This window comes from Pipistrellus hanaki (genome assembly GCF_964339955.1).
Source record: "Pipistrellus hanaki genome assembly, chromosome: 6".
Lineage (NCBI taxonomy): Eukaryota > Metazoa > Chordata > Mammalia > Chiroptera > Vespertilionidae > Pipistrellus > Pipistrellus hanaki.
Window position 1 is genome coordinate 21,080,300 of NC_140508.1, and position 23,645 is coordinate 21,103,944.

The 23,645-nt window shown below is 40.4% G+C and overlaps 1 protein-coding gene across 4 annotated transcripts in view; it reads left to right on the top strand.

The window, feature by feature from the left end:
* The window catches only part of KIF16B (kinesin family member 16B), a 252,717-nt gene that overhangs the window by 158,460 nt on the left and 70,612 nt on the right, over nt 1-23,645 (top strand). For 2 of the 4 annotated variants that reach the window (XM_084887625.1, XM_084887623.1), the window contains exons 18-23: nt 8,718-8,750; nt 9,104-9,157; nt 10,622-11,989; nt 15,076-15,228; nt 17,639-17,735; nt 18,531-18,581. In XM_084887625.1, coding sequence (XP_084743751.1) covers nt 8,718-8,750; nt 9,104-9,157; nt 10,622-11,989; nt 15,076-15,228; nt 17,639-17,735; nt 18,531-18,581 — 1,756 coding nt within the window. Of the gene's footprint in view, nt 1-8,717; nt 8,751-9,103; nt 9,158-10,621; nt 11,990-15,075; nt 15,229-17,638; nt 17,736-18,530; nt 18,582-21,314; nt 22,133-23,645 lie in introns of those variants that run through there. The other 2 variants (XM_084887626.1, XM_084887624.1) reach the window with 2 other exon arrangements.

The following is a 23,645-nucleotide window of genomic DNA, read 5'->3' on the forward strand; positions in this document are numbered from 1 at the left end:
GAAGTGGAGAAACACCAGGTTTCAAATCCAATTGGACCAAAATATGTCAAAAGTAAAAATTAGACCTGTATTTGGTAAGCTATCCCAGTGGCTTCTTTTCTAAGGTATGGTTTGCTTGGCCGACAGACCTCAGTAGTAGTAGAAGACCTAACAGAAGATGTCTGATGTCCTCAGTGATCAGGGGATGAAGACAGATGACTGATCAGTATTTCTAACCTAACTTTTTAATTTAATGTGTTTATTATGACAAATTTAGAAGTCACATAAAAAAGAAATTACTGTGGAGTTAAACAAGTTCTATATTCTAATCCATACCTCTGACTATTCCACTATCTAGTCATCTTTCTTAGTCTTTCTCTGTATGCATGTGCATTTATATAGTGTATATACACACTTTATATATATATATATACATGTATTAATACACACACACACACACACACACACACACACACATATATATATATATATATATATATATACACACACACACATATACAGGGCATCCCAAAAATGTATATACACTTTAACAGCTGATTCTATTACATTTTGAAAATGAAATGCATTTTAATACTGCTCTTATAATTTTTCAAAGTGTGTGTATGTGTGTGTACAATACACACACATACACACACATTTATATATGCATTCTTTTACGAAGATTCAAACTGATCTTGTAAGAGTTTTTCACACTTGGGAGATCTTTTCCTTTCATATACATTTTGCCACATCATTTCAATATCCAAGTGATAGTCCATTATATGGATATTCCATACCTATTTAACTTATCTTCTATTGTTAGGTGTTGTGTGGGATGAACATATTTGTAGCTATATCTTTGTGTTTATCCATGATTACTTTCTCAGGGGAGAAAAAAAGTAGAAATGGAAGTATTAGGTCAGAGGGTGTATATGGTTTTAATCTATCTTGATACATTTTTATAAATTATTCTATAGAATGGTTGTTCATATCACTACCATTTCCCACTACACGTTTGAGACTTTCCATCTGCTTGCAAACTGGGAAGGAATCCTCTTGAAGTGTCAACTGTGTCAATAGAAGTACACCCTGCTGGAAGCATTTCTGAGCTATAATCACAGGAATAGAGACTGGGGCATCCTGCTAACAGCGGCTGTATCCCCTAAGTGTGTCCTGGGCATTCTGATGAGCACCAAGAATTCATCAACTGGTCCTCTGCTGAACTGCATGCCACAGGGATTCTGCATGCAGTTAGGTCCAGCCTTTCTGGTCCTTTCAGACTAAGAGTAGGGATGTAAATTTAGAATATAAAGCTGGAAAGAACTAGGTTCCCAATCACCAGCTGTCAATTATATGAAAACAACAAAACATATTTCATTTTCCTTCCTACTTCCCACCTCTTCCCTATGTCTACCTTGTGCTCTCTCTCCCCATTCTTTCACCAACCTCCCTATCTCCCTCCCTCTCTTCAACTGAAAGGATAAATAAGTCACATGAGGGAGAAAGTAAGATGACATAAAAACAAAAAAAAAAAAACAAAAACAGGGTTACCTCCTTTGTTGTACTGAGTCTTAGATTCCCTATAGATGACTTTAAGCTTCCAGGAAACTGACACAGAATCTAATTGGTTGTTCACTCTGTGCCCAGCTTCACACCTGGAACTTAATAGACATCGAATAAATGTGAACTAAGTGAGTGCAGTTTTCCCCCTTGATTTATACCAAAGTGGAAGGTATTTTAGAATCAGACTCTGACCATAGCTGGATGTGGGGGCCAGAGGCAGCAGGTGCCTAATATGGCAGGGATCTTAGTTTTCTGCATCCAGCTTGGAAAGAGAGATGAATGAACTAGTTCTAAGTGGAGGCAGCCAGGGATTGATAAATAATAGAAAGAAAGATGCAGAGATAGATTTAAAGTTGGGAGCTGGGTAGGACACTGCCACTCTGATGGAGGGACAGGACCCTGAGCCCAGGCAGCACATTTATTTTACATCCCCAAATATCAGGAAGTATCACCAAAACTTAGCTTCAAATGAGCTTATTTGTATTCTTGAGTAGGCCCTAGCCTTCCTGGTGCTTAGCTGGATTTACATATCTAAGCCCCCTACTGCCTACACCTGGGCTAATATGAAGGCCAAACTGATAACATGTCCAGACTTATTAGGGAAGCATATTCCCAGGGTGTGGCTCTGCCTATTGCCCTGAGTTCAGCTGACTGATAATTAAAGAAATGTCCATGTGCCTTCCCAATTACTATCTACAGCTGAAGATGCTCTTGGTGAGATTTTGCACTCTCACAGGTCACACATGTCCTGGAGGAATGGTTACATTGCTTGTAAATGCAGTGCCCTGCTAAATCTGCTTTCTCTCTGCTTTTCTTTCATTTTTTTCTACTTTAAACATTATTTCATTCTTACTGTTTTTTTCTTGCTAACCTTGAGCATGAAAGTTTTATATATATTGGTGATTTGGTAATTAGCCTGTGTTTTAGTTGATGGATATTTACTGTGTTTATCTCTGCTGGTTTATTTTATTGGGCCTTACCATTTTCAAAACTTTGCTTTGCTGTAAGGCCGATTTCTTCTCTAGCTTTTTGTCTCAGTTCTATTGCCTTTTTTTTATGGACCATTTCCTAACTTTACAGTTGCTGTGAAGTGCCTTAAGTAGCTTGTTAACAAACACAGTCATGGGGGACTTGCGATGAAAGCAACTAGAAGTGGGTTCTTTCCTTCCATTAACAGAGACTAGTGTTAATTACTGACTTTGCTCTTTTTTTTTCGTCCTTGAATATTATTTCACTGTGAACCACTTTCAGTGATTTGCTCCCATTGTGTTTTCTGTTTTCAAAGTAGTCAGAAACCTGAGTTGTAGAACTCAAAAAAAAAAAAAAAATAATTTCTCTTTATTCAGTCACTTTAGGTCTGCATTGTGCTTCACTCATTTTATAATTGTTCAAAAATACCAAGCTGAATTGTAAAGGTCAACTAGGAAATTAGACTTTTCCTAGTGCAATGATGAAAGGTAGTTATGGATCAAGGTAGTTATAGTTAGTAGCTTTCTTTTAAAATAACATTAAGTTAACTTGATTACATGCCACCAGCTCTGTGTACTTTAACTGGTTTGATTGGAGCTTGTTGCAGATTCAATCAAGGGTTTCAGATGTGCCTGCCCATTCTTGCTTCCAAGTCTTTGTACATGGGTTTCCTCCTCCTGTAATACTCAGCAGGTGTTTGCCCACACTTCACATGGCTGAATCCTCAGTTTAAGTCTTGCTTCCTCATAGAGGTGTTACCAACCGCATCCAAATTTCATAACTCTGGCCATTCATTCATTATGTCCTCTATTTTTCCTTGGTAGCACTTTAAATAGTTGGTAATTTTGTCTGCTGGTGCAACTATTTGTTGATACTAGGTCTATGTTTTGAGTGTGTGTGTGTGTGTGTGTGTGTGTGTGTGGTGTTGTGCCCTGTTGGCAGTGAGAATGGCATCAGGTGTTAGAATGGTGGGATCAGACTAGACCTGGGTTCAGCAACCTCAGTGCTTAACTTCTGGCTAAGAAACAGTTCAAAGCAAAGATTCAAACTATAATAGAAGCTTCATTTAGAAAGTAACAGAGGTAGAAGAAATGAGCAATAGAAGAAATGGGCTCAGGAAACAAGTTACAGAGGCACAAGAAAGGCACTTGGAGCTTAGGAGACTGAGAGGCAGGAAAATGTGCCTTGTGGAGAAGAAGATGGGGAAAGGAGGTGAAAGCATAGTGTGCTCCTGGGCCTCCCATCCTTACCTGAGGATTTCCATTGATTTTTAGAGAGAGTGGAAGGGGCAGGAGAGAGAGAGAGAAACATTGATGTGAGAGAGATACATTGATTGATTGCCCCCTGCACTGGGGCCAATAATGGAACCTGCAACCCAGGTGCATGCCTTTGATCAGGAACCCAACCTGCAACCCTTTGGTGAGCAGGCCAATGCTCTAACCACTAGACAACACTGGCCAGGGCATTCCTAAGGGTTTTTAAGGGTGAAGATTTTAGGGGAGGTCCCAAAAGAGAATCTCGGCAGAACGTTCATCAGCTTCCCTGGTGTGTCCCTTTAGGGTCATGATCTCTGCTGATTGGCTGGTTATTAGTTAATACAGCTGGTCCTGAGGTCAGCTTTGGAGTCCCTTGTCTGGTTTTGCTGTTTTTCTGGGCCTGGTGCTGAAACACAGTTGAGACCTAGCTGCATTTATTTGTTGCAGGTCAGAACCTTATTATCTTGAGGAATTACACTGAGTGGCCAGATTATTATTATCTCTGAACACATAATAATCTGGCCACTCAGTATATATCCTATATAATAAAAGGCTAATATGCAAATTGTCCCCTTGACCAGGAGTTTGACCAGTAGGCAGGCCAGTCAACTCAACTGCCCTTGGTCAGGCTGGCCAGACCCTACCCATGCACGAATTCATGCACTGGGCCTCTAAAATACACACACACACACACACACACACACACACACACACACGCACACTGAATGGCCAGATTATTATGCGTTCAGAGATCATAATAATCGGCCACTCAGTGTAGTGCTTAAGACCTATGTTCTTGCCCCCTTGTTCATTCACCCTCTAATGGGGTCAAATCTGCATGACACATGACTAGCAACAGGTCAGGGAGGAAAAGTTACCTTGGAGGTGAGATCTTTGTTTTTCCAGTTTTGCCTCTTGCTAGGCACCCCAGTACCTTCTGTACAGGCCCATGGTACTTGCTCTGCTCATGTCTGTCTAACTGCTTACAACATGATGAGGTCCTTCCATCCACTCCCCCCCCCCCTTTTTTTCTAATCACAGACCATAATTCTAACCTGAAATAGCTATGTTCCACATTAGTGACATTGGATGTTTTGTCATCATCTACAACTTCCATATCTAATAATCTCCTAAAGGTTAATTATCATCATTGTTGAGAATAAGTAGAAATGAACCAGAGATTCATAGAAGCAAAAAGGAAGTGGAATGGTTGCTGTAATCAATATATTTTTTAAAAAGATGAAACAGGTAGTTTGTCTCATTATAAATTTAAATTCTTATTACAAAAAAGTAAAACACTCAGGAATGAATAAAGTAATCATAAGCATTCATAGTCCTTCCACCAAGAAATAATGATTGGTTTATATTTGTAACATTTACTTATATTTTATAGTATTTATAGTTAATTGTACATCATATATAATTATTATTATAAAGAGTATTTAAAAAGTAAAATTGAGATCACACTAGATATACAGTTCTGTATTCTGCTTTTTCTTTTTTTTAATTTTTAAGAAATGTTTCTTTTTTTAAATTCTCACCCTAGGACATTTTCCCATTGATTTTTAGAGAGAGTGGAAGATAGAGTGAAAGACATCGAGAACTATCAGTGTGAGAGAAACACATGGATTGGTTGCCTCCTGCATCGAACCCCACCCAGGGCCCGGGCTGGGAGGAGCCTGCAACCTAGGTACATGCCCTTGACTGAAATTGAAGCCAGGACCCTTCAGTCCACAGGCTGATGCTCCATCCACTAAGCCAAACTGGCTAGGGCTCTGCTTTTTCTCTTAACATTTTATTGTGAACTTTCCTCAGGCCACTAAATACATCTTTCTATGTTTATATCATAATGTAAAGCTTGCTTATCATTAATTACTTTGGGAAATTTTTCCTTTTTTTCTATATAAATTGTTGATTGCTTTATATAAATATTTTCCGCTTGGTTAGTTTTTCACCTATATCCATAACTCCCTGAATTGTTCACTTGACGGGAATTGCAGCTTACATTCCAGCAACAAGGGGAGGAATAAAGAGAGAGAAGTCAGAGAGAGAAAAAAGGGAAAAGAAGGTTGGAAGACCAAGTACAGAAGAGGGATGACAGTGGAGAGCTAAGGGTGAGCAGATGGCCCATGTAGGCACAAAAGGCACTCCCATTCCTCCGCCAGCCTTAGTCCCATACCTGGCATACATTTTAAGCATTGCTGTTTGGGCATGTCAGCATTTAGTCTCTCAGCATGTAACATCAAAGAAGTGCAAATGTGTGAAGCAGATTCTTAAAGCTCTTTACTTCAAGGAGGTATTGTCAATGCAGAGAAACTGTGGGGCATTTTAAGTCTTTTTTGCATCTTCAAACTTCCCTTTCCTGGTCTCTGTGTTCTCTCTGCCCATAAACAGGTACAGATTTGCTTTTATTAAACTAACCTCTCCTTGGGCTTCCCAGTGTAGATCCCACCACACTGTTCTGTCAGAATCACCTACTATGTACATTTCCAACAGTATGAGATTGCTTATATAAGTCATGGTGTATCCATACTATAAACTGATGATATTCAACTATGTTGTAGAATAACAATTAATGATGTGGGGATTTCTTTAAGATATATGTGAAGAGAAAAAGGTTATAAAAAAAAAGACTGTTGTATACTTCCATCCATGTATGTGTATGGCTATAAAGACTAAAAGCCATATACCATGAATGCTATCAGGGCATTTATGGTGAGAGGCTTACCTCTTTTTTCTGCATTTGCTACTATTAATTACGTTCATTTTGAAAGGGTGGGAAGCACCAAGATTTGTTATTTCTTGAGGCAAAGAGAGTTCTGCATTGGTTGACACCATTTCCTCCTCATCCAGGTATTCTTTGACTGTGTAATTGGAATCTGGCTCTGAGCCTTATGTCATTGACTTCAGAGCACTATCCATAGCAGTCATTGGTTGAAGACCTACTATGTGTCTTACCCACGGCCCTCAGGATATATAGTCAAGTACGGCAAGTCTCTGTCCTTAAAGAGCCCTGGTGGACAGAGCTCTGTCTGTATTCTATGACTCTATTCTAGAGTCCAGGTGGTCTTGGCCCTGACTCCCTCTTGGGTCAAAATTGCTTTCATACCATCACTCTCCACTGGTTCCACTTGCTCTTTCCATGCTGGTCTTATGTTCCCAGCGTGCCATACACATTGTCTCCCAGTCATTGGCCTGGCTTTTCCCTCACGTTGTTACTAAATACATCCTCATGGTCATCCTCTTCTTTCATTGATATATTTCCTGAATATCCCTTGCTGTTTGCATTTGAACTTGGAGTACCCAACTTTAAGAGTAGCACTTGGCTTTATGATCATGGACTTGTGACATTGTCAGAGCTGTTTCTATGGATGGTCAAATTGAGCTATTGTTCACAGAAAATAAAAATAGAGAATAAAGACAATTTCATTGGGGAAATTCTCTGATTTTGAAAATGTTTTATCCAGAGATTCTTTTTGATTTCATAAGTATCTCTAGAAAGACTAAACTGTACAAAAGTCTAAAAATATCTACTAGGAAACATTCCCAAGTAGGAAAGAGAGTGATCATATATGAACTTGTAATAGGAAAGTGATCATATATGAACTTGAATGAAATTAATACCCACTTAATGTAATGATTTAAGTGCTGTGCTTGGAAACTGGCAAAAATCATATATATATGATTGATTTATCATGGATGACAATGCCTGTAATTTACAGATTATTTTTATTTGATAGGAAGGTACATATAATCCTAAATGACAAGTTTCAGCAAAGATTTAATACTTTTTAAAAAAATTAATTTTATTGATTTTACACAGAGAGGAATTGAGAGGGATAGAGAGTTAGAAACGTCAATGAGAGAGATACATCGACCAGCTGCCTTTTGCACACCCCCCACTGGGGGTGTGCCCGCAACCAAGGTACGTGCCCTTGACCGGAATCGAACCCGGGACCTTTCAGTTCGCAGGCCGACGCTCTAGCCACTGAGCCAAACCGGTTTTGGCGGATTTAATACTTTTATTGCACATCACAAATGTAAGAATTGCTTATAAAATGAATTAATTGAGGATATTTTTGGAAGCACACTACCTTCCGTTCAAATCCTGGCTCCACCACACTTTATCTTTATGACCTTGGACAAATCCATTCACATAGCCAAGCTTTGGTTCCCAATCTGTGAACTGGAGATCCTATTTGCTATTTTAAGGATTTACAAGGGAGACAGGGTAAGCTAACTTGTGAAACATTCAGGACAAGTTCCATCAGACATCTTTTTCTCAATATTAGAACACAATAAATTGATAACAGAGCTATTTGAAATATTAGTTAGCTCATTGTAAAGATTTGCACTTGCACATTATCCAAAGAAAATAATCCATGGTGAATTTTTTCATAGTTCAACTTTTAGATATCTGCCAATTACCAAAACAGGAAAATTTGTGAATTACAGTTCATGCTGCTTAATAGAAATAGTGAAATCTTGCAGTAATTAAATCTAGTACTTGAGAAAAAGTCAACCTTTGTTATCAATATTTTAGTGATTTTTTTTCAAAATTCCCACTGCCTTACACCCCCTTTATTTTGCTACCATTTTGGGGATCTTGATCTCTCTAGGCTCATGTAACTCCTAGTTAAGGAGGATCTTGACAAACTTCCTGCAGTATAACTATCTGTATAGTAGAAAGTATGAATGTGACTACTGTTTGCAATTATTACTTACACTCAGTTATTATTAATGCTCTATCATGGGAAGTATATAAATTATTACATAGGTAACTCTTTGGAGTGTTTGCTTCAAAAATTATTGGCAAATGTGATATTGATAAAAATGATGTTTAAAATTTTTCATGGTTATTGGCTTTTGTACATTACTGTTTTTCTCCTGATATTTTCCTCAGTTCTTTTCTTAATTGATCTCTGTGCTCTCTCTCTACCTCCTTGGCAGTCTTTTCCCTTTAAAAGGACCCATCTGTTTAAGGTAGAGATTCTCCATTTTTATATACTCATTGGTGACTAAGCTGCATGGAATAGACATGCTTATCATTTAGAAGTCTTCTTTAATTCTGCTTTTTCAGTAGTATGATATGTGTTTTTGTTTTTCTTTAAGTAAGATATGTTTTGTTTTGTTTTTTTAGTCTGAATTCAAGCTCCAAATAAAGTATGTTTAATTTCTAATCATAGTCATAGAATTAAGTTTACTTTTTAAACTTGCTAATCCATAGTAATGAAAAATCATACTCAACTGATACTCTTTGTAATAGCTAAATATACAAAAAGTAAGAGAGAAAAGCTCTTTTAGAAAAGTGACTAATTTTCATTTGATTTTGTTAGACTTGAATTTGAGCGGCAACAGCGTGAAGAACTTGAAAAATTAGAAAGCAAAAGGTAAGCAACATGGGTTACTGTAGTTGTAAATTATTGTGTTAATGTCCTAGACGGATTTCATCTATGTCTATTTCATTACCTCCCTTTGTCTCTGTGTCTGTTATTTACATGTCTAATGACCATAAGCCATTTTCTTTAGCTGATTAGTTTTACATCATATTTCAATTTTTAAAATAATTCATTCTCAAATACTTGTGAGAAAGGAGAAATAGAGCCAGTAGGCAAATTTAGTATACTCATTTAATTATGCCAAATACGTACTTGTTTAAATTTAATTCAAAAATATATCTTCCTTAAAAATATCAGCTGAGTTTTTAAAAAGCTGAAAGAATGACAATTCTCCTTCCTTATGCCTCCCTCCTTTAAACATCTTTCCCGATGCTGGTTGGCTTTCCCGATGCTGGTATTTCCCTCTAAGCTTTTTCTTCACATTCCTCATTCACCTTTCTTCTGGTGTTATGAATGTGTGGTTAATTTATTGATTTGGAGAACTTTTATATGTTCTGAATATAATTATTTGATAAAAATATCCTTTTTCTTTTCTCCTGTTCTATTTAACAGCTCAAGAAATGGACTAAGGCACTTGAGTAGAAATTAAGGCCATAGAAATATTTACAAAGTGACTATTTTCTAGAATCTGGAGTTTAGATGTTACAGATGAATTGGTTTCTAACATCATATAAAACAGATCCGTGATGGCTTTATATGGAGGCCATCATCTGTTCTCGTACAGACCCATGTTCCTGCTTTGTAGGCCACCCCACCCCTGAAACACTGAGGTAGCACCCAGTGGGGGTCGGTTGTTCTCCTACGCACAAAACGTGACATGTAACCCCCTGGAGTCCTGCACTTAAGTATTCTAATGAAGACTCTGTTATATTCAGTGTTGTGTAGTAATAAGCTAGTATTTAGGGCCACTTGATTATTAATAATTTCTCTAAGATAGTGATTAAGTGCTAAATAGCATGTAGTTATTTGAGCAGGAACAATGAACTGTCGATTATCTTGACTTTGATATTTGACCCAAATGAATTGAAGAGAGCATAAGCGTTTTTGTTTAATGCCATCTTGTTAACAGAATTTGTTGCGTTTTAACCATTGGGCTGAATAAAATTATTCCCATTTAAATTTAAATTGGGCATGCTTCTTTCTCTTTGAGCTCAGGGGACTTTTAAAATTATATCATGCATAACACATTATGCTTATAGACACTACAAAGACATGATATCAGAGGCTACTTCAAGAGATTAGACAAATGATATGTTGGACAGTTAGAGAGTAAAAAAAAAAAAAATCAAACAGTCTGCTATTGGAAATGAAAAGCAATGCAATTCTCCCTCATTTTTATTGTCATGAAGGGTTTGGCTTTATATGGTACATTCATTTTCAGAGCATTTCAGTTCGGGGAGAGAACAATATTTGAATAGTGTTCAAATGATGACCAGTCAACATTGTGCATTTCAGGAAACTCATAGAGGAAATGGAGGAGAAGCAGAAATCTGACAAGGCGGCGCTGGAGCGCATGCAGCAGGAGGTGGAAAGCCAGCGCAAGGAGACCGAGATCGTCCAGCGCCAGATCCGCAAGCAAGAGGAGAGCCTCAAGCGCCGCAGCTTCCACATCGAGAGCCGGCTCAAGGACCTGCTCGCCGAGAAGGAGAGGTTTGAGGAGGAAAGGCTGCGGGAGCAGCAGGAGATGGAGCTGCAGAAGAAGAAGCAGGAAGAAGAGCGCTTCCTCCGGGTCAAAGAGGAGCTCCAGCGGCTGCAGGAGCTCAACCACAGCGACAAGGCCGAGAAGACGCAGATATTTGAAGAACTGGACCGGCTCAAAAGGGAAAAGGACGAGCAGTGCGCCAAGCTGGAACTGGAAAAGAAGAGGCTGGAGGAGCAAGAAAAGGAGCAGGTCATGCTCGTGGCCCATCTGGAGGAGCAGCTAAGGGAGAAGCAGGAGATGATCCGGCTCCTGCGGCTCGGGGAGGTGCAGCGGGTGGAGGAGGAGCGCAGAGACCTGGAGGGCATCAGGGCCTCCCTGCTGCGGGTGAAGGAAGCCCGCACTGAGGGCGATGAGGACAGCGAGGAGCTGGAAAGGGCTCAGCTGCATTTCTTAGAGTTCAAGAGAAGGCAGCTGGTCAAGCTAGCCAACCTGGAGAAGGACCTGGTGCAGCAGAAGGACCTCCTGAAAAAAGAAGTTGAAGAAGAACAGGAAATCCTGGAACGGTTAAAATCGGAAAATGAGGACGACTCTAGGTTGTTGGGAAAAAATAATGATGATGACGTCACATACGTCCCCCAGGTGGCTCAAGATCTAGAGAAAATAAAGCCGGCAGAGTGTAGGCTGCAGCACAAAGAGCGCCAGCTCCAGTACCTTCTGCAGAATCATCTGCCCACTCTGTTGGAGGAAAAGCAGAGAGCCTTTGAAATCCTCGATACCGGCCCTCTGGGCTTAGACAACACTCTTTACCAAGTAGAAAAAGAAATGGAAGAAAAAGAAGAGCAGCTTGCCCAGTACCAAGCCAATGCGAGCCAGCTGCAGAAGCTCCAAGCCACCTTTGAATTCACGGCCAATGTTGCTCGGCAGGAAGAAAAAGTGCGGAAAAAGGAAAAGGAGATTCTGGAATCGCGGGAGAAGCAGCAGCGGGAGGCGCTGGAGCGCGCCGTGGCCAGGCTGGAGAGGCGGCACTGGGCCCTGCAGCGGCGCTCCACCCTGGGCCTGGAGATCGAAGAGCAGAGGCAGAAGCTGGCCACCCTCAACAGCAGCAGCAGCAGCAGCGAGCAGTCAGGGCTGCAGGCCAGCCTGGAAGCCGAGCAGGAGGCCCTGGAGAAGGACCGGGAGAGGTGAGATGTGGGATGTGGAAGGGAGAGCATGGCATAGCACCGGTGCCACGCCATTGCGTGTTGTCTCTCCCTCACAGTGTGTCTAGCACTGTCTTATTATAAAGTAATTCTTTGAGCTTTTATATTCTCTAGTACGCAGGCAAATGCTTATTTGCCTGAGAAAAATACCTCTAAACAGTCTTTACTTCCCCCTTAGAACCCTTGTTCTAGAATCATTGGCCTAAAGTTGAAAATAACACACAAAACCCTTATTCAAAACCCACTGACCTATGGAATGTGTACTTTTCGGTATTTGATAAATACAGAACACTGAAAGCTTCTAGCCTTGATTTCTTCCTCCTTTTCCTTTCTTCCTTCCGGTCTGTCTCTCCTCCTTCACCACCTCCCTGTCATTGCTGGCTCAGGATCTGTCATCATTGAGCCAGTGTCCTCACCCTTTCACCTTTATAGGGAGAGGTGGATGAGATCGGGGGTCTGTGCATTTTCTTAGCTCCAAACCTTTCTTTGGTCAGTTGAGATCTTAACTGAAGCCCAGGTTGGAGGGCGTGGAACGCTGTCCCCACCTCAGCATTCCCCCCATCCCGAGCCTTCTTGTAGAGGCTGCAACAGAAGCCCAGTCTGCTGCCCTGTAGGGGCCCAGCATGGCATTGGCAGAGACCTGGCATCCATGCTAATGGCAGGCAAGGCCTGCTCTGGGGTGTTGCTGGAGCCTCCATCCATCATTTTGCCTGGAAAGGTCAGGACAACTTCCTTTCAAATGACCGGCTTCTACTGTGAATTCCATTTACAATTACTCTCTGGTAATTCCTGCAGGCAAAACGACAACAAATAACAATCAAAAACCATAATGCTATTACTTCAGAGAAATAGGTTGGAGGTTTACGAATGGGACTGCAGGTGTATTATATAAACAAAATTGCTGGACAAAGCTGCAGCCCCAGGAAATTTAAAGTAGTGGAGAGCACGCTCTCAGTTTGTATCCTGCAGTGTGCAGTAGGGATGCAGCCTGAGCTTTTAGCTTGATGTCCCTGGCTTTTGTCAACTGGCTTCACTCGCTGGCCATTTAGTATTAATACTCTATTATAGCAGAAGTGATTTCCCAATGTCAGCATTGCTCCAGCAGCCACACAGAGGAGGCTTTCAGCTTCCTGTGTTTGGATGGAGTAGACTCTGCTTAGTCCTAATTCAGGCCAACAAATCTGAGCTCTTTGCTCTAGCTGTGATGCTTCTGAGCTTTTTCGGTGTTTATTTTTCTGGGTTTCTCATGGCTAAGCCAGGGCCTGCCATGAAGCCTGACTTGACCACTCATGAAATTCACAAGTGTGAAATATTAAATTCCTGTGGAACCAGATTGGACAACAGTGTACTAACTTGGCTTTGCCTGTTGGTTGTTTGTGAGAAAAATTTAATCCATTTTCTGCCTTTCCCCCCCACTTTTTTTCTACCCAGTGATTATATAACCACTCGGGACAAGTATCAGGTGGAAAGTGGCAGAGCTACAGCTTGAATCTAGGCCTACTTGCCTCCAGTCTCTTAGCCTCTTGTCCTCTTGTCTGCTGACACAGAGCTGCTGCCAGGCAAGCGGCTCTTCCATGTGCCCCAATCCTTCCTATAAATCCTGCTCAGCCTTCAGGGCCCCCTTTAGCCCCTGCTGTCTTTTCCACAGTTCTGGCCCTGAAGGCTTTGAACAACCCCACTGGGTGTCATCTTAATTATAAACACTGGCAATTACCTTCTTATATCCGGCTCATTTTCCTTACGATCTCCGAGACACTCAATATTGTTCCCTGGTTGCTGGTCCACCCACCTGGCCCCTAACATCACTCTCTTATGTTCATCCCCTTGCCCTTCGAAAATGTTGTGTGCTCTGCAAGGTGAGGCTCAGTAAGTACTTGCTAATCGGTAGACAGATGAAAGGCTGAGTTAAGCAGGTCATTGCCTCCCATGGAACCCATGAGGGCTAACCCTGGTGACCCCCCAGTCTAATTTCAGCAGCTCACAACGTGGCTTTCATGTTTAGGACAGAGCAGTCAAACTGCTGCTGGTGACATTGGAAAGCTGGCATTGTTGTGGTGTGTTAGCATCTGAAGCTAGAATCCATCATTTTTGGAGCTGAATGGATTTGGAGAGACTAGTTTACTCCCTCACTTGATACCTAAAGACATTGAGACCCAGATTTCATCAACCTGCCCCAGTTCACACCGCACATGGGCCACAGCCCCTAGGTGGGTCTAGTGTATTCTGGGACTAAATTCACTGGCAGACTTGGTCCTCTAGCCTAAGCATGGTAAGCTTGCGGCCTGCAGGTCACATGTCTTGTTTATGGCCAACTGTGAGTTTGACAAGTGTGCCTGGGTCAGTGACAGAACAGCCTCACAGACACTTGACCTCATATTAGAGGCATCATTATCATGGGCAATAAATGTTTGATTCCACAGTTTACAGTTTATATGAGTTTTCTGAAATACTCCACCTGCTTTCTTAGAGCTCTCATCTTTTTGCCTTTTCCACACCATCTGCCTAGGCAAAGAGGATTCCTGGTTTCCATAGCTTAGCTTCTGTGTTCATGTTGCTTTCTGTATCTGGACAACTCTCTGCCAACTATCCCCAAAGGTTAAAATTCCTACTGGTCTCTGAAGATTCAACTTAAACTTATCTTGACCATGAAGGTTCTCCGATACTGGTGGTTTTAAAAAACTCTTGAAAGTACAGATCTCTTTTCTCAAACAGAAATATTAAGTGGGATCTCGATATATAGTAAACAGCTGTTTTATTGAAGGCAGGGCAGGGGTCTCAGAATCCTGCACATCTACCTCTGAGGATTTGCTTGGAACATGGTGGGGATCTTTGCTCTTGATGGTAAAATGCTCGTTTTTGGGTGCCTACAAACTTGTTCTGAACCCCTTTTGTGGCCCATTATCACCATATAGTTTATCTTTTAGGTATGTGGCATGTTTTCTATTAGATGGTAAAGCTCTTTGCAGACTTTTGGTCTAGATCTCTCAGAGTTTCTAGAACATTGTCTCAGTGATGATGGTCAGGAAATAGTGTTAATGAATTAATTCATGTAACTTCCATTTCTGTAGGTTGGAACATGAAATCCAGCAGTTGAAGCAGAAGATCTGTGAAGTCGATGGTGTTCAGAAAGGGCATTTTAGTACCTTGGAGGGAAAGGCTGCTTCTTCCAGCTTGTCATCCAATCCTGAAAAATCTCACCTGGTTCCTCTGATGGACGCCAGGTACTGGACATTTCTGATGTGATTCAATGAGTCACTGTCCCTCTTATTGGCCAGTTTACATATGCAGGGCTTTATAGAAGGTGACAAGTAATTCATGATCCTAAGATGTGCTTTACCTCCATCAGCCACTCCCTGGCCAATGGTGGGTTGAGTTATCACTTAAAGGGAACCAAAAACCTGAAAACTGGCCCGCTAAATCCAAGTAATGCTGGTGCAAGTAGTTTGTGAGAAGACAGAACTAAAAAGGTCCTGGGAAACCGGCTCATCAAGAAGGTAGTGATGCAAGGCCAAGTTGAGAGAAACAAAGAAAGAGCATTAATTGAATTGTACCAAGAAGAAGGACCTTTTGCTGATAGTTTATTTATAGAAGTCATGATTACAAATAGATGAAGTCTGTTACCAAAGCTATATTAGTATATTCAGAAAGATCATAAATAGCATACATATATACCTGATTGTTACTATAATGAACTGACTTTCAATTTGGGTGGCATTGTCAATTGCTCTGTAGCTTAGACTCTCAGATAAATTGACTCAATCATTCTTCAGCTATAAGGAACTTGATTATTTTACTCAACCCATCTATGTCATGGGGACATTTCAAACTAGACAGTCTTGAGCCCTGGGTATTAGGAGATAAGTATCTTCATATCAAAATGTACTCAGAATATCATGAGCTTCTGTAGCCCTTTAAAGTTAGGGCTGAAGAAACTGGTTTGGCTCAGCGGTAGAGCGTCGGTCTGCGGACTGAAAGGTCCCGGATTCGATTCCGGTCAAGGGCATGTACATTGCTTGTGGGCACATCCCTGGTAGGGGGTGTGCAAGAGGCAGCTGGTCGGTGTTTCTCTCTCATCGACGTTTCTAGCTCTCTATCTCTCTCCCTTCCTCTCTGTAAAAAATCAATAAAATATATTTAAAAAAATAAAAAATAAAGTTAGGGCTGCATACTAATATTGCACTGGGATAATTTAAAAATTAAAAGTCCAGTGAGGCAATGCATTTGTAAGTGGCCTTGGCTCAGGTTCAGTTGCACATGATTTTATTTTCAGTACTGAAAGGTAAATACTGCACTTTATTACCCTAACTCCATTCTTTTAGCCTACCTTACCTATCATATTAATCTCTTTACCTAGCATTTCAGAAAATTATTTTGCCATGGTCAGTTCTACAAAAAAATATTTATGGAAAATGCATGTGCTTAGAAAGGTGGAATCAGATGTGTTTGTTTTTGTTTGTTTGTTTTTGTTTTGTGTGTGTGCGTGTGCGTGCGTGTGTGTGTGTGTGTGTGTGTGTGTGTGTGTGTATTTAATGTGGTAAGATAAAAACATGCCAAACTGTTCATTTAAACTAATCCACCTAATCAATGTCTGCAGACTCGGGGAAGGAGAACCTAGTTCAGAGTAAGACTTCCATCTGAGCAGTCTGAACCAGTAGAAGGATTTTAGGTATTAGTAAAAATCTGTAGTCTCCCTGATTTCTCTGGATCAATGGTTGTACTTCATTCAATTTCACCTGCATTCTATGAGGTATGAGCTACTCGGCTAACAAATGCTTCAACAGTCAACTGTTTCCTGTTTCCTCTGTCTTGGTTCTGGGACAGGCATTTTGGAAGGTAGAGACCTTTAAGATGTGGTGTCTCCTGGCCAGGTGTACATAACCCAGTTGGAGAGAAAGGAAAGTACAGGAAAAATGCAAGACATTATTTCGTCGGAATAGTGTATATTCACTTTTTTTTTTTCTCTTTAATCCTTTTAAATGACTTTGTGAAGTGAGCTATAACTATCACTGTTTTCTGTGAGGAAACCAGAGCTCAGTGCGTGAAGTGTTAGTTGGGTCTTAGAGTCAGTGACTCATGGTTGGAGGCTGGGAGCCTTCAGAACCAGATGTCTGTGATTCTCCCCTACATTGTAGCAGAGGTTCCAAAGGAAATCCTCTAGAGGGTTGGATGGGATTACTCAGTCATCCTCTCATTCTCAAAATTCTGTTACTTAGTTCTTTCTCATTTGGAGAAAACACAGATAGTGAACACATGGCTTTAGATTTCTTAAAAAGTTGAAAAATGTTTAAGGTCCAGAGTTGTTATGTTTGGCATTTAAAATTAGAAAGCTTGCCCTGTCAGCATGGCTCAGTGGTTGAACATAGACCTATGAGTTGCAGGCTCTGTCCCCGGTGGGTGGGGAAGAGGGGAAGGGGGGCAATTCAGGAGGCAGCCAATCAATGATTCTCTTCATGTTGATGTTTCTCTCTCTCTCTCCCTCTCCCTTCCTCTCTGAAATCAATAATATATATATATATTATATATATATATAATATGAGAAAGTTCCCTGTCACTAAGGGCATAGTAAAAACAGTATCTCAAATGCTCTGTGTGGTTAGAAGTGTTCAAGTACCCCTGTCTCCCTGTTCCCAGGGTCAGTGCTTACATTGAAGAGGAAGTCCAAAGGCGTCTTCAGGATTTGCATCGTGTGATTTGCAATGACAGCAGTGTGTCTGCAGACATGACGAAGGTGAGCTGAGGGAACCAAAGTAATGCAGTCATGCATTTTTAAGACAAGCTTTCAATAAGTTATTGGTGGTGGTGGCATCTTTTGTTACTGTTTCTCAATGAGAAAATTGAGATGCAAATGTTCTAGAAAAATTAAATATTGGGTGGAGCCTAATAGTTTACAAATAATGTGAGTTCAAAAGAAAGTTTATTTATTTTAAAGTTTTGAATTTCTGAAGGAAATTCTTAAGTGAATATAAAGTTTCCTAAAATGTTTAATTTACTTTGATTTATAATGAGTCTACATATAACATTTTTCTATTTTCTCAAAAAATACAACCAATTTCACTTGAAACTAATACAAAATAATATTGAATGTAAACTGTAATTGAAAAAAATTAAATAAAAATAAATACAACCAATTTCTGTAAGTATTTAGTTTGCTTGATAAATATTTCAGGTAGAAAAAAAATTGCCTTTGAGAAAATACATATTTGCAACTTGATTTTTATCAAAATAAAAGCATTGCATTTCTATCATGCAACTTTAAGAATTGTCTTAAGGAAAACTTGGCTTTTAATATTATTCTTAGACATTTAAGATTTAGAATAAATGGTTCAGTTCTCTTAAAGGCAGATGGATCGATAGTCATGCTTACCATGGAATATAAGTTCTATAGAAATATTGTCATTGTTGAATGGCAAATATGTTTCTTTAGAATTTGTTCCCATAAATATTTCTAATCAAATCAGTTTTTTTTCTCTCCTCTATGAACACACTATAATTTAATATAAAGGGCTTTTCCTTTTCTTTTCAGAATAATGAGAAATTTCACAATGGTACCATTCAACGTAAGCTAAAATATGAGGTAGGTAATGATTTTTCAGATTGATATGATCACCTTAAATTATGGCATGCTCATGTGATTAAATTTTCTTAATGTTTAGTTGCATAATTAGAACTTTGAAGTTGCAGTGAGATTAATGGCTAATAGGGAAGGCAAGCTATTCTATGGACTCAAAATTAAATGGACTCCTGCAGATTCGAAACTGCTTTGACTTTGTTTGAGTGGCATATAGCTGTGGTGGAGGCGCTTTGCCTGGTTTTTCATTGGCAACAGTATCCTTTCTTTTGGTTTGCATTTGAAAGGCAGATTTATATAACCAGAATCCTACATGGTGTTTAGAAATGAATTTGAGTACTTCTCAATATTTTAAAATTCGGCTTACTTTATAGACTGAGTTGGTAGTAGTACAAAGGAAATAACTCTTTGTTGATTAGTTTATTTCACTACTGGATTGTCAAACTCAGGTTTATTGGGCATACGATTTCTAAGGGCTTACTTATATTTTTCTCCACTGAGGGTCTTGTCCTTCCCATACATTCCTAAAGAAAACACACACACACACACACACACACACACACACACACACACTGCTAGGTGATATAAATTTTACAGATGGTGTTTCTAAATTACTGAACAGAGAGTGAGAGGTGGAAGCATGGGTGTTCTGCGGTAGGCTTATCTGACTTTGTTCTCCGTCCAATCATCCAGCAATTTTTCCTTTGAACATCCACCTCTTTAGCTGATAAAGAGGTTGCCTTTCATTTACTTGTATCCATAGTGGCTGGCCTTTGACAAGGCTGGTTTGTAAATATGGTAATAGCAATCTAACCAGGTACATAAAATTAAGGAAATTTATAAAATGAACCAAGAGGCAAGAGAAGTAGGGTTCAGGTTGGAATACCTGTCAATTTCTTTTGGCTTTGCTGTCGTATTTTCATTAAGTATTTCCTGATTACCTTTACATTTTGAACATATGGTCATGGACTCATTTGTACAACTAAATCTGACCTTTTAAAAACTGACCCAAATGATTTAGGACTTATTTTAGAGTGAATGAAATAATAGACCAGGAAATGGATACTGTAGATCAATTCCATACAAGGTTACTTCTGTAAAATTACTCATCAATTTATTAGAGATATAATATGGAAATTGATGCTCTATATGTGAATCCAATCATATATTTTTAAATCATGTCTCAATCAATATGAATGGCTTAGGCTTTTGATTTAATCTCTGAATCAATACACACAATGAAACCAATGACTGCAAGAATCTTCATGTGCAAAAGAATCATGAAGGCTGCTACCACATCCCCATTTCAACTGTTTTTGACATCTTGAACAGAAAGGGTGTCTTGCCCCACTGCTGCCCAAAGATGTCACTGACTCTTTCACCAGAGAGGAGAGGAGGGAGGTGGATCAGAACAACCACCAGAGTGATCCCATGACTTGGACCATCTCAGACTCTACAATTTTCTCTTCAGCATCAGGAGAGAGAGTCCACCACCCATGGAATCAGCCCTCAGCACCTGAGGTGCTGCAGAAAAGTGACTGCAACTCTAGTTGTTCTGAGCACATAGGTGGTTGTCTGTCTAAAACCTCTCTTCATAATGAAAACAACACCAGCAATGCAGAACATTTTCAGGTTAAATCAGAAAATTTCAGTGAGTTGATGACTCATAAAGATGAACAGAGCTCAGCAATTGAATCCAGCTGGACTTTGCTGCAACATACATGCCGAGAAGTGTCTATAAATAGTGGGAACAAACAGACTAGGCAAAGCAAGTTGCTCTATTGTGTCTTCTCTGAAAGTGTTTCTAGCGAGGAGAGTGTATCTGGCAGCATTTTTCAGAGTTCACCAGCCTCAAAGTTGTGTAGTGAGCAGCACACTGAGGAAGAGTTAGCTTCTAAAAAAGTTAGCCCTCCAGAATCACCAATAAATATCAGGACAGAAGGGAACAGTGGGTTAGGATATTTCTACCATAGGTTCTCCAACCTTTATAAAGGCACTAGCAGTCACCTGCTACAGGCTGGCACAAAGGTTATCAGCCAAGCCAGGCATGTGGGGAGCCTGTGGGACCCCAGTGGGCTCACCTCCCAAGTAACAACATACATCAGAAGACTGCCATTGGTGAAGCACTTACCCCAGCAGCTGCCCTTGACATCACACTGGGTATCATCCGAATCTCATTCTCTTCCTGCAGAAGATCAGGTTGGCAGCAGTACCAGCGAGGAGACAGGGGCTGTCAGGCCAGCAGGGAGCCTGGGTCCTTACAGAGCGCCAGGCCTCACAAACACAGAGCTACCAGGTTCCTCTCCAAGCTCAGTTGTCTGCCTGGAATCTGAAGAAGCTGGAAGGATCTCTGCATTTAAGCAGACCCTTGTGCAATTCCCAGATCAATTGCTGAAACTTCAAGAGTGCCCTTTACAAGACTTTCTCAAGCATGTGGCTTGTTTCCTACCAGGACTTTTGGTCGACATCCATGAAGTCAGAGGCATTTACTGGCTTGCTGTTGCTAACTGCACAGAACCTGACCCCCAGCCAGCGTGTTTGCTCCTGCTTCCTTCAACTTTATATGCATTAGTCCTATCAGACACCCACCTGGGCTCCATGGGCATTTTTCATGCTCTGTCTCTCTCAGAACTAAGGGAGATTCAAATCGGCTTTGGTGGGCAGAGCATTCGTTTCCTGGGCTCTGCAGAGAGTCACCTGCTCACTGTATTTAGTTACAACAAAAACCTCTGTCAACAAATATGCCGTGACCTTCTGTGTGTCCTGATGCCTGAGTCTGACATCACTGCCTGCTCAAGTCACCCTTTACTCCAGCAAGATCTGGTCCAGCTTTCTCTGGATTGGAAAGCAGAAATCCCTGATTTAGTTTTGTCAAATGGAGTTTGGTTGTCATCCAAATTCCAGAGCACCATGGTTAACATGATTTACTTTCTCCATGGAAATATGGACGTCAACATCCCCTCTCTGGCAGAGGTTCAGTTACTGCTCTATACAACGGTGAGAGTTGAAGATGATTCTGGCCAAGTCCAGTGTCAGTCACTGGTCCTTCTGAATACTCACATCGCCCTTGTGAAGGAAGATCGAGTTTTCTATCCACACGTTAGGTCTCTAAACACACCCCCTCCACGACCACAATTTGATGTCACCAGATTTCGTGCTTTAAGTGAATTCAGGTGCATCGTTGTTCCAGAGAAGAGAGCGTTACCAGCAGTCCAACTTGTCTTCTTTCACAAACTGAAACTTTCATCAGATTCAAGAAAGAGTCTGTCTGAGCACTCTCAAGACACACAGAATGTCCCGTTGTTCACCAACCCATTTTGTCTTCAGGGCAATCGGCATGTGGACCCTGAAGTCTGGGATCTGATCCTCAACTCTCAGGATGAGGCTCTGTGGCTGATCTCACATTTGACAAGGCTCTAGGGAGGAGACTTGTGAAAAACTTTGCATAGTCTTTGAGATCTATAAAGAACATAAAGCAGTCAGAGACTATGAAAGTCTCAGTAGCTAACTGATTAGAAACTGGAAAAATGCAGACCTTTAAAATGAAAGATGCAAACATATTAAGTATTTACAATAAAATAAAAATAGATCTTATCATACTAATAAAATATCCTTATCACCTCCTTGCTTCATTTTCTTGAACCTGTAAATGTGGGTCTGCCTCATTATTTGCGATGTGATTAAAGCATTTCAGATTGTGTTTGGCTTCATGTCAACTTATAGTATGGTGGTGTGGAGTGGGTCTTTGCCTGCTGGATTCTATCAGACTAGTTTGTGCCCTGAAAAAGTGCCCAATCTGCCAGCCAGCGTGTTTGCTCTTAGTTTCAGCTCTTTACCTATTGTTGACTACCTCCCACGTATGCAACATGCCCCCATGTAGCAATTCTTTCTCTAAGCCCTTTGTATTTCTGTTATAGAAAGGCTCTCATCCCTATGTCTTTTCTTAACAATTTCTTTATGCCATCTTATCAGATATAGAGTTACCTCAGAAGATATTGAACACCTCTCCCTGGTTGTCCTCTCTCTTGCGTCTCATCTAACCCATCATTCAAGACCTCTGACCAAGTGTTGTGCTGAAACTGAGCCAATTGGTTTGCTGTCCTTCTGACTTGAATTCATGCTCAAGTCGGCCTTAGGTCTCCTCACGAAGTTGTCAGTTGTCCTCCTCTTCTGTAGAGGCTTAAAACTAGTCTCTTTGGAATTCTCTCTTCACTTGGACCCTTTTTTGTCCGCCTCCATTCAGTATTTCAATAAGGAATGTTTTGTGCTATTTTTATGACATCTGACCCTGGGTTAATCTCCCAGTGTGCTTCTGTTTCTCAGGTACTTGTGTTCTACTAAATTACTGAGACTTAGATAAAAGGAGGTTGATGTCTTAATTGTTCCATCCAGCCTGATTCCCCTTCCAGCAAGGATCATGCCACGCTGATGTAGCTACCCATCAAATGATGTATATAGTTAAGCAAGTCAGCTATTCCATTAAACCTTTCAATTCACCCCTGGTATGGTGGGGTTATTTTCTTCTCTGGTCAGACATTTGTATAATGGTCAATGATAATGTGTTATAGCACACCCCCTCTTCATTTCTCTTCCTAATTGAACATGTGGATAGTATCAAAGCTTCACCAATCCAGAAACGTATCATCTCCCTTTGGTGAAGAAATGTAGAGACTTCCTCTTTCTAGCATCAGAGCTAACAAAAAGCTACTTGTCTACATTTTCCTTATTATTTTCCACTACCCTGGTATGGGGAAGTGAACAGGAAAAGGCAAGAAACTGGAGAGTGCATAAGGATCCACACACTGATGGCTATAGCCCTGTTTGCGGTGGCCAAGTGGAGACTTTTTGAGACAATAGAATTCAACTGTTTTTATGTAAAGCCTATTTTTGTCATGCTCACAACTCCCTACCACCACACACACAGACACTTGTACAAACCCTATTGCCATATATATAAAGGCTTTTGAATCTATTAGGAGCACATCATGAAAATTAGTTTGTCACATTCTTGATGGGTAGATCTTCTACCATGGAAAAAAATAAAAAAATAAACCACGATAGAGGAGTCTA